The sequence below is a fragment of the Oncorhynchus mykiss genome, chromosome 7, assembly GCF_057628025.1.
Source record: "Oncorhynchus mykiss isolate SJ-2025 chromosome 7, ASM5762802v1, whole genome shotgun sequence".
In the NCBI taxonomy this organism is placed as follows: Eukaryota; Metazoa; Chordata; class Actinopteri; order Salmoniformes; family Salmonidae; genus Oncorhynchus; species Oncorhynchus mykiss.
The window spans coordinates 14,790,029-14,800,788 of NC_143028.1; the positions used below are offsets into that span (position 1 = coordinate 14,790,029).

Genomic DNA, 10,760 nt, shown 5'->3' on the forward strand with positions numbered 1-10,760 from the left:
ATGTGTCTAAGATTAAACCTTTGTCTCACAGCCCTTTGTTTCCTGTTTCCAGGCCCACCCCCCTCCCCGTCTCATTGATGGCCATCCGGCATACACGGTGAGACGCATCGTGAGTGTTCAACCTCAGGGCAGGGGTTTCCAGTACCTGGTTGACTGGGAGGGTTATGGCCTGGAGGAGAGGTGCTGGGTCCCCGCTAAGGACATCCTGGACCCGGCCCTCATCGCTGACTTTCACCGCCGGCATCCCGGTCAACCAGGTATGCGCCCGAGTAGGACGCCAGGTGGTGCCCCTAGAGGGGGGGTACTGTCACACCCTGATCTGTTTCACTTGTTTGGTGCTCGTCTTGTTCCCATTATCCCCTGTGTATTTATACCGGTGGTTTCTGTTTGTCTGTTGCCAGTTCGTCTTGTCTCGTCAAGCCTACCAGCGTATTTTTCTGTACTCCTGTTGTTTTTCTAGTCCTCCCGGTTCCAACCTTTTCTGCCTGCCCTGACCCTGTCTGCCATACCATTCTGCCTAACCTGACCTCGAGCCTGCCTGCCGTCCTGTACCCATCTGACTCTGACCTGGTTTACAAACTTCTACCTGTCCTCAACCTTTTCCCCAGCGCAAGGTGCACCTGTGTAATGACCATGCTGTTTAATCAGCTTCTTGAAATGCCACACCTGTCAGGTGGATGGATTATTTTGGCAAATAAGAAATGCTCACTAACGGATGTAAACAAATTTGTGAGAAAAAAAATTGCTCTTTTTATGTGTTTAGAATAATTCTGGGATCTTTCATTTCAGCACATGAAACTTGGGACCTACACTTTACATGTTGCATTTATATTTTTGTTCAGTGTAGAATGTACATAGTATATATCTCATGAATTGAGAGTAACAATACTTTTGTTAATTAATTTTAAAAAGCAAAAATAGATATATTTGTACTTCAAATGATAACTGTCTGTTATGAGTAGTGTAAAAAGTGTGTTTCTGGTTGTAACAGATCTCCAAAATCTTCATATTTGACATGCCCTACCTGGCTACTGTAAACTGTAGTTAACCTGACCTGAACTTTGTATTACTCCTCGATCCAGACTGTTCTATTGATACAGCCTATTAAGAGATCCTAATGGTTGGCAGGCCTTTGTGTTCTATCTTGGGTCAGTTTTTCAGGAGAGGAGGCAATGCAACTCCTTGTGGATGTCATGAGTCTTCAGGGCTTTGCCCCAGCTTTAGAGTGACCTCCACACTGGACCCTCCTGTAATCCACACAGAGAGCTGACAAGATAAATAATTTCCCTTTTAGATTCATTGGGAAATAATTTGATTACAGATCACTGACTTGAGCAAAAAAACTAGTAGGCTACAATCTGAAGTTGGTGGGTGTGTGTGTGTGTCTGCCTGCCTGCCTGTCTGTCCGTCTAACCATTTGTCTGTCTGTCTACGTATGCATCTGTGTCCTTCTGTATGTCACGATGCCTGATGACCCTCTCTGCTGTGGCAGAGGCGTAATTTGGACCAGACCTTGGGGGTCAGCGTTAGCCGACACTGTCAGCTCCAATCAGCCACTGTGGCTATGTGATTAACAAGCTGTGTTGCGTTGCAAACTTGCAAACATGCGCTCAACCACAGTTCAATCCAAGCCTGAAGCCCCCAGAGGGCCAAAGTTGGCAGAGTCCCTTATTCTAGTCCATACTGTACAGCTTCCGGTCGATTTCCTTACTATGGTAAAGGAAAAGAGTTTGTCTCTTAAGATCTGTTCTTAGAGAGAACCATTCACCACATAAGTGACAAATCCACAAACGCAATGGGTGCCTAGCTGTACTCAACACAGCAGGATCAGAAGCAACTTTTTGGCACCGGGACTTTGCATTTGCTAAATAAATCAACTTGAACACCAAACCACTACTTAGTTTCACTTAGAGTAGAACATGAGGAACCTTGTGACCTGGACATAAGTAACAAACTGTTATGTTCCTTCCCCAGCATGCATGTCATGCTTACACGATATAGGCCTCCGATTGTGTTGCCAGAAGAACGTTTAGCCCTAGAAATAGCTTCATCCTAGTGTCGCTTGACTCAAGATCTGAGTTTCAACTATAATTTCGATCTGAGACATGCTAGTTCCTGATATGTGCCCTGGCCTGTATAATATCTCATTAGCATCCTCACAGTGTCCTGTTTCTCTCTTTCAGATGCCTATCCAGTCTCTGAGGTGGTGTACCTCTGGCAAACCGGTGCTGCCAAGTCTGTAGTGGTGGCAGAAGATGGATCCCGTCTCAACCAGTACCACCTGATTGGCCAGACCGCAGGCTCTGAGGACATCTACACCAGTCGAGGTGAGGTACAGTTAAAGTTGGAGGTTTACATACACTTAGGTTGAAGTCATTAAAACTCGTTTTTCAACCACTCCACAAATTTCTTGTTAACAAACTATAGTTTTGGCAAGTCGGTTAGGACATCTACATTGTGCATGGCACAAGTAATTTTTCCAACAATTGTTTACAGACAGGTTATTTCACTGAATCACAATTCCAGTGGGACAGACGTTTACAGACACTAAGTTGACTGTGCCTTTTTACAGCTTGGAAAATTCCAGAAAATAATGTCATGGCTTTAGAAGCTTCTGATAGGCTAATTGACATCATTTGAGTCAATTGGAGGTGTACCTGTGGATGTATTTCAAGGCCTACCTTCATACTCAGTGCCTCTTTGCTTGACGTCATGGGACAATCTAAAGAAATCAGCCAAGACCTCAGAAAAAAAATTGTAGACCTCCACAAGTCTGGTTCATCCTTGAGAGCAATTTCCAAATGCCTGAACGTACTTTGGTGCGAAAAGTGCAAATCAACCTTGTGAAGATGCTGGAGGTAACAGGTACAAAAGTATATATCCACAGTAAAACGAGTCCTATATCGACATAACCTGAAAGGCCGCTCAGCAAGGAAGAAGCCACTGCTCCAAAACCGCCATAAAAAAGCCAGACTACGGTTTGCAACTGCACATGGGGACAAAGATCGTACTTTTTGGAGAAATGTCCTCTGGTCTGATGAAACAGAAATACAACTGTTTGGCCATAATGACCATCGTTATGTTTGGAGGAAAAAGTGGGAGGCTTGCAAGCCGAAGAACACCATCCCGGCCGTGAAGCACGGAGGTGACAGCATCATGTTGTGGTGGTGCTTTGCTGCAGGAGGGACTGGTGCACTTCACAAAATAGATGGCATCATGAGGAAGGTCATAGTATTGGCTACTTGCCGAGTACACTGGCTAACTTATTAGCTAGCATGGCTAACTGAAAATTATGTGGATATATTGAACATCTCAAGACATCAGTCAGGAAGTTAAAGCTTGGTCACAAATGGGTCTTCCAAGTGGACAATGACTCTAAGCATACTTCCAAAGTTGTGGCAAAATGGCTTAAGGACAACAAAGTCAAGGTATTGGAGTGGCCATCACAAAGCCCTGACCTCAATCCTATAGAACATTTGTGGGCAGAACTGTAAAAGCATGTTCGAGCAAGAAGGCCTACAAACCTGACTCAGTTTACACCAGTTCTGTCAGGAGGAATGGGCCAAAATTCACCAAACTTACTGTGGGAAGCTTTTAAGCCATTTAAAGGCAATGCTACCAAATACTAATTGAGTGTGTGTAAACTTCTGACCCACTAGGAATGTGATGAAAGAAATATAATAATGATTTATTTCTACTATTATTCTGATATTACACTTAAAATAAAGTGGTGACCCTAACTAACCAAAGACAGGGAATTGTTACTAGGATTAAATGTCAGAAATTGTGAAAAAGTTTAAAGTGTTTGGCTAAGGTGTATGTAAACTTCCGACTTCAACTGTATATACACTCAACCTGTCCCAGGTATCTTCCGATATCCACACTTGCATACCCTAGAATTAAGCAATGTATTACGGTATGCATTATAATTGCTATGCACATATGGATGTTGGAATGGAATGTAGATTGAGACATTTTGATTTAGATTTGTAGGACCCCTTTAGGTATCAAAGAATATATGAAAAAAAATGTTTGATCAAATATTGTATTTTGGCCTTTACTACTATAGCCCATAGAAACGCATTGAGTAACACATTCAAAATTGATTAAAAATAAGGTTTTGAAATGTCTGTCCTATATCTAGGAGGCATAAGAAAGCTCAGGAAATATGTGTTTTTTTTGGACACATTTAACCCATCATTTTTGTTGCCACAAAACTACCTCCATTCTTCCGTTCATTTGTATGGGTTACCTTCAGACGAGTCCTGTGACACTTCTGGGGGTCGTAGAGCAAAACGAAAGCCTTTCCATAGAGTGGTCATCTTAGTTGGTAGGCCAAACCGTTCGGACGCTACAGACGTTTTCGTGAGAAGACCAAAGCCCGGGATGTCTCATGGTCTGACAAACACCGATGTAGCTCGGCCACCTTCCACCGCAGGTGCGGAACGCTGACATAGGCGGATGAGGTGGATTAAGACATAGCCCATGCAAATATCTCCATCTTAAACTGACCGATTTTCATGGGGATTCTGTTATTATGTTACTTAGATTGACGCACAAGTGTGTCAGTAGACTCTTGGCGATTAAGTTAGGGAATTTATATTTTTTTAATTTGACTTCTCCGAACTCCACTGTACTTCACTATAGGCTAGAGGGGGGGAAGGAAATAGTTTGGAGAAGGAGCAAGAGCAGGAAGGGAAGTAGCCAGCTGTCACTTAGGCTACACGTGGACTCACTTATTCCTGTCCTGAGTCAAGGGTTAATCCCATGTTGACTGCCCCATCAGGCTTTTGTATAAGAGGACGACATCACAGCCCCCCAAGGGATTGGACATCCCAGGCTCCCGGGCAGGGACACGTGGGACTGAAAGGCTTAATTCCCTTATGTAAAGTGGAACTGTAATACACATCAGCTGCTGTCTGCAGAATGGCTATTAAAAAGTGTGGATTTCCCTAGTATTGTGCGTAGAATAGCAGAAACCATCCAGCCCAGTCAGAGTCATCATCACAGCCGTTTAACTCTTTGGTCATGAAAGGAGAGGAGAGGCAGGACAGTCCCTCCATGGCAATCTCCCTTGATCATGGATAAGAACTAAAAACCCTTCCTGCCTGTTAAGTAGGCAACGGGATCCTATAAGCTTCCCTGCGGGGCCACTGTAAAGTGTCAACTATAGTCCATTTGTGGACTGACCCCAAACTTCAGTAGGCCCGTGAGCTAAAAGTGTGTTTCTGCGCATCTCCTTTCCTCCACCTGCTCCTCTCTGCTTGCCAGCAAGTAACAAATGGGAGCTGCGGAGGTCAGGCGGTGGCTGTAGGCCGTCTGTCTGGCCCAGGGCCAAGTCTTTAGAGTTCACTGTCCCCGATGGGAATCCAGTGGGTCAGTTCTGTTGTGGTTCTTGAATTAGCATGTGCCTAATTTTAGGTACAATCCCTCTATGGCTAAATCAAGACGAGATTATCAAACGGCTTCGTTTAGAGACATGACATCCTATACCCCCTCACAGTACATTTACAAAATAAGTACCGTACTCCCCTAAAATTATATAGTACACTGTTTGGTGAAAGAGGGAAATATAGTTTATCCTGCAAAATGGAGTCCCTTAGTTGGGTTTAGAACAGTGTGCCTTTATGCAATGTCTCCTTTGGACATAATCCCAAAACCCAGCCTATTCCAGTTGTTTTCTTATTTATATTTGCATATTTACATGGAAGTAAAGTATTTCAAGAACATTCTGGGACCACCGTTGCCTTAGTACTCACCAGTTGACCAACATGGCTGCATTATTGTCTGCAATGAATGGAAGTTCCCCATAAACGCTCCAGAATCCTTGCAGTAAAATCCACCAAAGGTACATGTTCATTCTTCTATGAGTCTCATCGGGCTCCATGCATCAATAGCAAACAGTCCGGATGGAAGATCGGTCCCCGGTCGGTCGCTCGCTCGAGGCGGAGAGAGGCTGGGAGTCATGGGTGTCTCCCCGGTGGGCCGAGAAGACGCCGGCTAGCTGGGGCTTCTGGGGCTGGAGACATGATGGTGCCTGCGTTGGCCCTGCGTCCTTTTGGCTCACAGAAACACAAACTTCCCATGGGGCACCAGGTCAACCCCCCTCCATCACACCCCTGGGAGAATTGTGATTAACTAGGAGCTAAGGTGTGCAGATATCTGTCCGTCAGTCGCTGGAGATTTGGTAGCGTCGCGTCCTTGTCGAGTGCGCAAGGCCAGAGCACAGCAGAGCAGAGCAGAGCCGAGCTGAGTGAGTGGGCAGGACTGAGCTAGCGTTTTCCCTGATGGCAGGATGCAGATTGTGACAGGGGATTAGTGAGATACAGAAATCGGATTTTGCCTGGAGAACGCAGCAGTCATCAGTGGATTTTCTATAGTTTATCAGGCACCGGCTGTGGGAAGCTGGAAAGGATTTTTTTTAAAGCTTCAAATGCAATCTTCAGTTGGTTAACAGGATATGTTTGGTTTTTTTCCTCTCCCCTTTTTTTACCTCTAAACATTTACCTCACACAGCAACTGTCACATTATTGAGTGTAAAACATACATATTGTAGCGACACCATTTTCTATCATATTTTATTCATCTGCATAGTTCTTTTCTTAGATAATTATATTTGTTGCCGATTGTTGCATCCTTGTCATGTGTTTTTTTTATTTATATAACGCTTAAACAAAAGAGCATATTATAAAGTTCGATACAATTATCAAATGTATAATACAATTATATAAAAATGCAGAATGACTTAGCGATTCACTATGTTCTTCTACTGTATATCTCCATCGTTGTTACCACCGCAATAATTAATTTCTTTGTCCCACCGTCCTCTAAACCAACAGGACAGTACACAGTCATGATGTGTCACTTCTACCTGAAGAGGAAGATTGGTTACTTTGTCATTCAAACCTACATGCCATGCTTCATGACCGTGATCCTGTCCCAGGTGTCCTTCTGGCTCAACCGTGAATCTGTACCAGCCAGGACCGTTTTTGGTTAGTATGACCTCAACACAACCACTTGGATCAACTCCAGCGAAAAGTGTACTTTCAACTCAAAATGGACACTATGTGTTGCCCCATCACCCAACACATACAGTGGGGTAAAAAAGTATGACTATGACAGACAAAATGAGAAAAGAAAATCCAGAAAATCACATTGTAGGAATTTTAATGAATTTATTTGCAAATGATGGTGGAAAATAAGTATTTGGTCAATAACAAAAGTTTATCTCAATACTTTGTTATATACCCTTTGTTGGCAATGACAGAGGTCAAACGTTTTCTGTAAGTCTTCACAAGGTTTTCACACACTGTTGCTGGTATTTTGGCCCATTCCTCCATGCAGATCTCCTCTAGAGCAGTGATGTTTTGGGGCTGTTGCTGGGCAACACGGACTTTCAACTCCTCCAAAGATTTTCTATGGGGTTGAGATCTGGAGACTGGCTAGGCCACTCCAGGACCTTGAAATGCTTCTTATGAAGCCACTCCTTCGTTGCCTGGGCGGTGTGTTTGGGATCATTGTCATGCTGAAAGACCCAGCCACGTTTAATCTTCAATGCCCTTGTTGATGGAAGGAGTTTTTCACTCAAAATCTCACGATACATGGCCCCATTCATTCTTTCCTTTACACGGATCAGTCGTCCTGGTCCCTTTGCAGAAAACCAGCCCCAAAGCATGATGTTTCCACCCCCATGCTTCACAGTAGGTATGGTGTTCTTTGGATACAACTCAGCATTCTTTGTCCTCCAAACACGACGAGTTGAGTTTTTACCAAAAAGTTATATTTTGGTTTCATCTGACCATATGACATTCTCCCAATCTTCTTCTGGATCATCCAAATGCTCTCTAGCAAATGTCAGACGGGCCTGGACATGTACTGGCTTAAGCAGGGGGACACGTCTGGCACTGCAGGATTTGAGTCCCTGGCGGCGTAGTGTGTTACTGATGGTAGGGTTTGTTACTTTGGTCCCAGCTCTCTGCAGGTCATTCACTAGGTCCCCCCGTGTGGTTCTGGGATTTTTGCTCACTGTTCTTGTGATCATTTTGACCCCACGGGGTGAGATCTTGCGTGGAGCCCCAGATCGAGGGAGATTATCAGTGGTCTTGTATGTCTTCCATTTCCTAATAATTGCTCCCACAGTTGATTTCTTCAAACCAAGCTGCTTACCTATTGCAGATTCAGTCTTCTCAGCCTGATGCAGGTCTACAATTTTGTTTCTGGTGTCCTTTGACAGCTCTTTGGTCTTGGCCATAGTGGAGTTTGGAGTGTGACTGTTTGAGGTTGTGGACAGGTGTCTTTTATACTGATAACAAGTTCAAACAGGTGCCATTAATACAGGTAACAAGTGGAGGACAGAGGAGCCTCTTAAAGAAGAAGTTACAGGTCTGTGAGAGCCAGAAATCTAGCTTGTTTGTAGGTGACCAAATACTTATTTTCCACCATAATTTGCAAATAAATTAATTAAAAATCCTACAATGTGATTTCTCATTTTGTCTGTCATAGTTGAAGTGTACCTATGATGAAAATGACAGGCCTCTCTCATCTTTTTAAGTGGAAGAACTTGCACAATTGGTGGCTGACTAAATACTTTTTTGCCCCACTGTACACTCATCACAATTTTCATGAATCGTGTTAGATTTTTTATTTAAACCTTTAGTTAGCCCAATAAGTCATTGAGAACACATTACCTTTCACAATAACGACCTGGTTAAACTACAATTATCTGTATCATCCATGATGAGGCCAATTTGAAATAGATTTTCAGGCAATTATAGACTTCACAGGTGATGAACACCTTTCTCTTGTCCCTAAAAAAACCTGAATGTTTTCAGGGTTCACCAACTGGCGGGTGATTTGATTTGTTTTCTGAGCAAAAATAAATGCATTGTTTTTTTTTTATACTTTAATTTTTTATTGTTGGAAATAAGACTGTAAAAACACCAGCAAATCATTCCCACCCATAATAGAGAGAGCTATTATTAGTGACCAAAAAAGTATGTGGACACCTCATCGAATATCCCATTCCAAAATCATGGGCATTAATATGGAGTTGGTCCCTCCTATGCTGCTATAACAGCCTCCACTCTTCTGGGAACATTGCTGCGGGGACTTGCTTCCATTCAGCCACAAGAGCATTAGTGAGGTCGGCCACTGATGTTGGGCGATTAGGCCTGACTCACAGTCGGCGTTCCAGTTCATCCCAAAGGTGTTCAATGGGGATGAGGTCAGGGCATTGTGCAGGCCACTCAAGTTCTTCCACACCAATTTTGACAAACCATTTCTGTATGGACCTCTCTTTATGCACGGGGGCATTGTCATGCTGGAACGGGACTGAAACAGGACTGTTGCCACAAAGTTGGAAGCACAGAATTGTGTAGAATGTAATTGTATGCTGTAACGTTAAGATTTCCCTTCACTTGAACTAAGGGGCCTAGCCCGAACCATGAAAAACAGCCCCAAACCATTATTCCTCCTCCACCAAACTTTACAGTTGGCACTATGCATTCGCGTCTCCAGTCCAATGGCGGCAAGCTTTACACCACTCCAGCTGACGCTTGGCATTGCGCATGGTGATCTGAGGCTTGTGTGCTCGGCCATGGAAACCCATTTCATGAAGCTCCGATGAACAGTTCTTGTGCTGACGTTGTTTCCAGAGGCAGTTTGGAACTCGGTATTGAGTGTTGCAACCTAAGACAGATGATTTTTACACGCTACGCACTTCGGAACTCGGCGGTCCCGTTCTGTGAGCTTGTGCGGCCTACCACTTCGCGGCTGAGCTGTTGTATGACGGTTCCACATTGAAAGTCACTGACCTTTTCAGTAAGGCCATTCTATTGGCAATGTTTGTCTATGGATATTGCATGGCGGTGTGCTCGATGTAATACTCCTGTCTGCAATTGGGTTTGGCTGAAATAGCAGAATCCACTAATTTGAATGTGTGTCCACAAACTGTTGTATATACTGTATACTGTATGTTATTGAATACAAATGTAGCAATGTTTGAAATTATTATGTTTTTGTGAAATATTATACTTGTTTGGTCTTCTTGCGGTCTATTTGCAGTCTACAAATGATTTGTAATTATGTTCCGGCCCCCTGACCACCCGCTCAAGAACAAATGTGCCCGCGGCTGAATCTAGTTGATGATCCCAAAATGTCTACAGCTTCCACACGTCACTACAGATTATGTCAACCACTCGATTCCCAAACACTAAATAATATATTACAACCTGTTGCTCACTCATCATACATGGGTAGGGTTCATTAGGCAGAGAATGGAAGAAAACGGACTGAAACAAGGAGGGACTACATGGCCTTGTCCAATTAGTAACTCTTATTTGATTTTTTTCATTGCAAAACATTTGAAAACCTTTTCCACTGTGTGCCCTAATGAACATGACGTCTCTGCTTTTCTATCAGGTGTCACTACAGTGCTGACTATGACTACTCTCAGTATCAGCGCTCGCAACTCGCTGCCTAAGGTGGCCTACGCCACAGCCATGGATTGGTTCATCGCTGTGTGCTATGCGTTCGTCTTCTCCGCGCTTATCGAGTTTGCCACCGTCAACTATTTCACCAAGAGGAGCTGGGCGTGGGATGGCAAGAAGGCCATGGAGGCTCAGCACCCAAAGGTGAGTCCATGGAGGGTCCCAGCACGTATCCCACCATTGAAAGTGATAGAGAGCTATGGTCGTATTTTTGGGATGACGTGATGGAAACGTTGATGCTGTACATGCATAATAATTACTGACAGAAATCGT

At 43.8% G+C, this 10,760-nt stretch overlaps 2 protein-coding genes across 4 annotated transcripts in view; one reads left to right on the forward strand and one right to left on the reverse strand.

Annotated features, from left to right (window-relative positions):
- LOC110527446 (gamma-aminobutyric acid receptor subunit beta-3) overlaps positions 1 to 6,261 on the reverse strand; it is a 58,181-nt gene extending 51,920 nt beyond the window's left edge. Inside the window, exon 1 of one of the 2 annotated variants that reach the window (XM_090240337.1) lies at positions 5,760 to 6,261. In XM_090240337.1, coding sequence (XP_090096463.1) covers positions 5,760 to 5,887 — 128 coding nt within the window. In that variant the 5' untranslated portion in view covers positions 5,888 to 6,261. The remainder of the gene's footprint in view (positions 1 to 5,759) is intronic. The other variant, XM_021608717.3, reaches the window with a different exon arrangement.
- LOC110527447 (gamma-aminobutyric acid receptor subunit alpha-5) overlaps positions 1 to 10,760 on the forward strand; it is a 33,116-nt gene that overhangs the window by 19,271 nt on the left and 3,085 nt on the right. The window contains exons 8-11 of one of the 2 annotated variants that reach the window (XM_090240339.1): positions 53 to 257; positions 2,184 to 2,327; positions 6,840 to 6,992; positions 10,420 to 10,631. In XM_090240339.1, coding sequence (XP_090096465.1) covers positions 53 to 257; positions 2,184 to 2,327; positions 6,840 to 6,992; positions 10,420 to 10,631 — 714 coding nt within the window. The remainder of the gene's footprint in view (positions 1 to 52; positions 258 to 2,183; positions 2,328 to 6,839; positions 6,993 to 10,419; positions 10,632 to 10,760) is intronic. The other variant, XM_021608721.3, reaches the window with a different exon arrangement.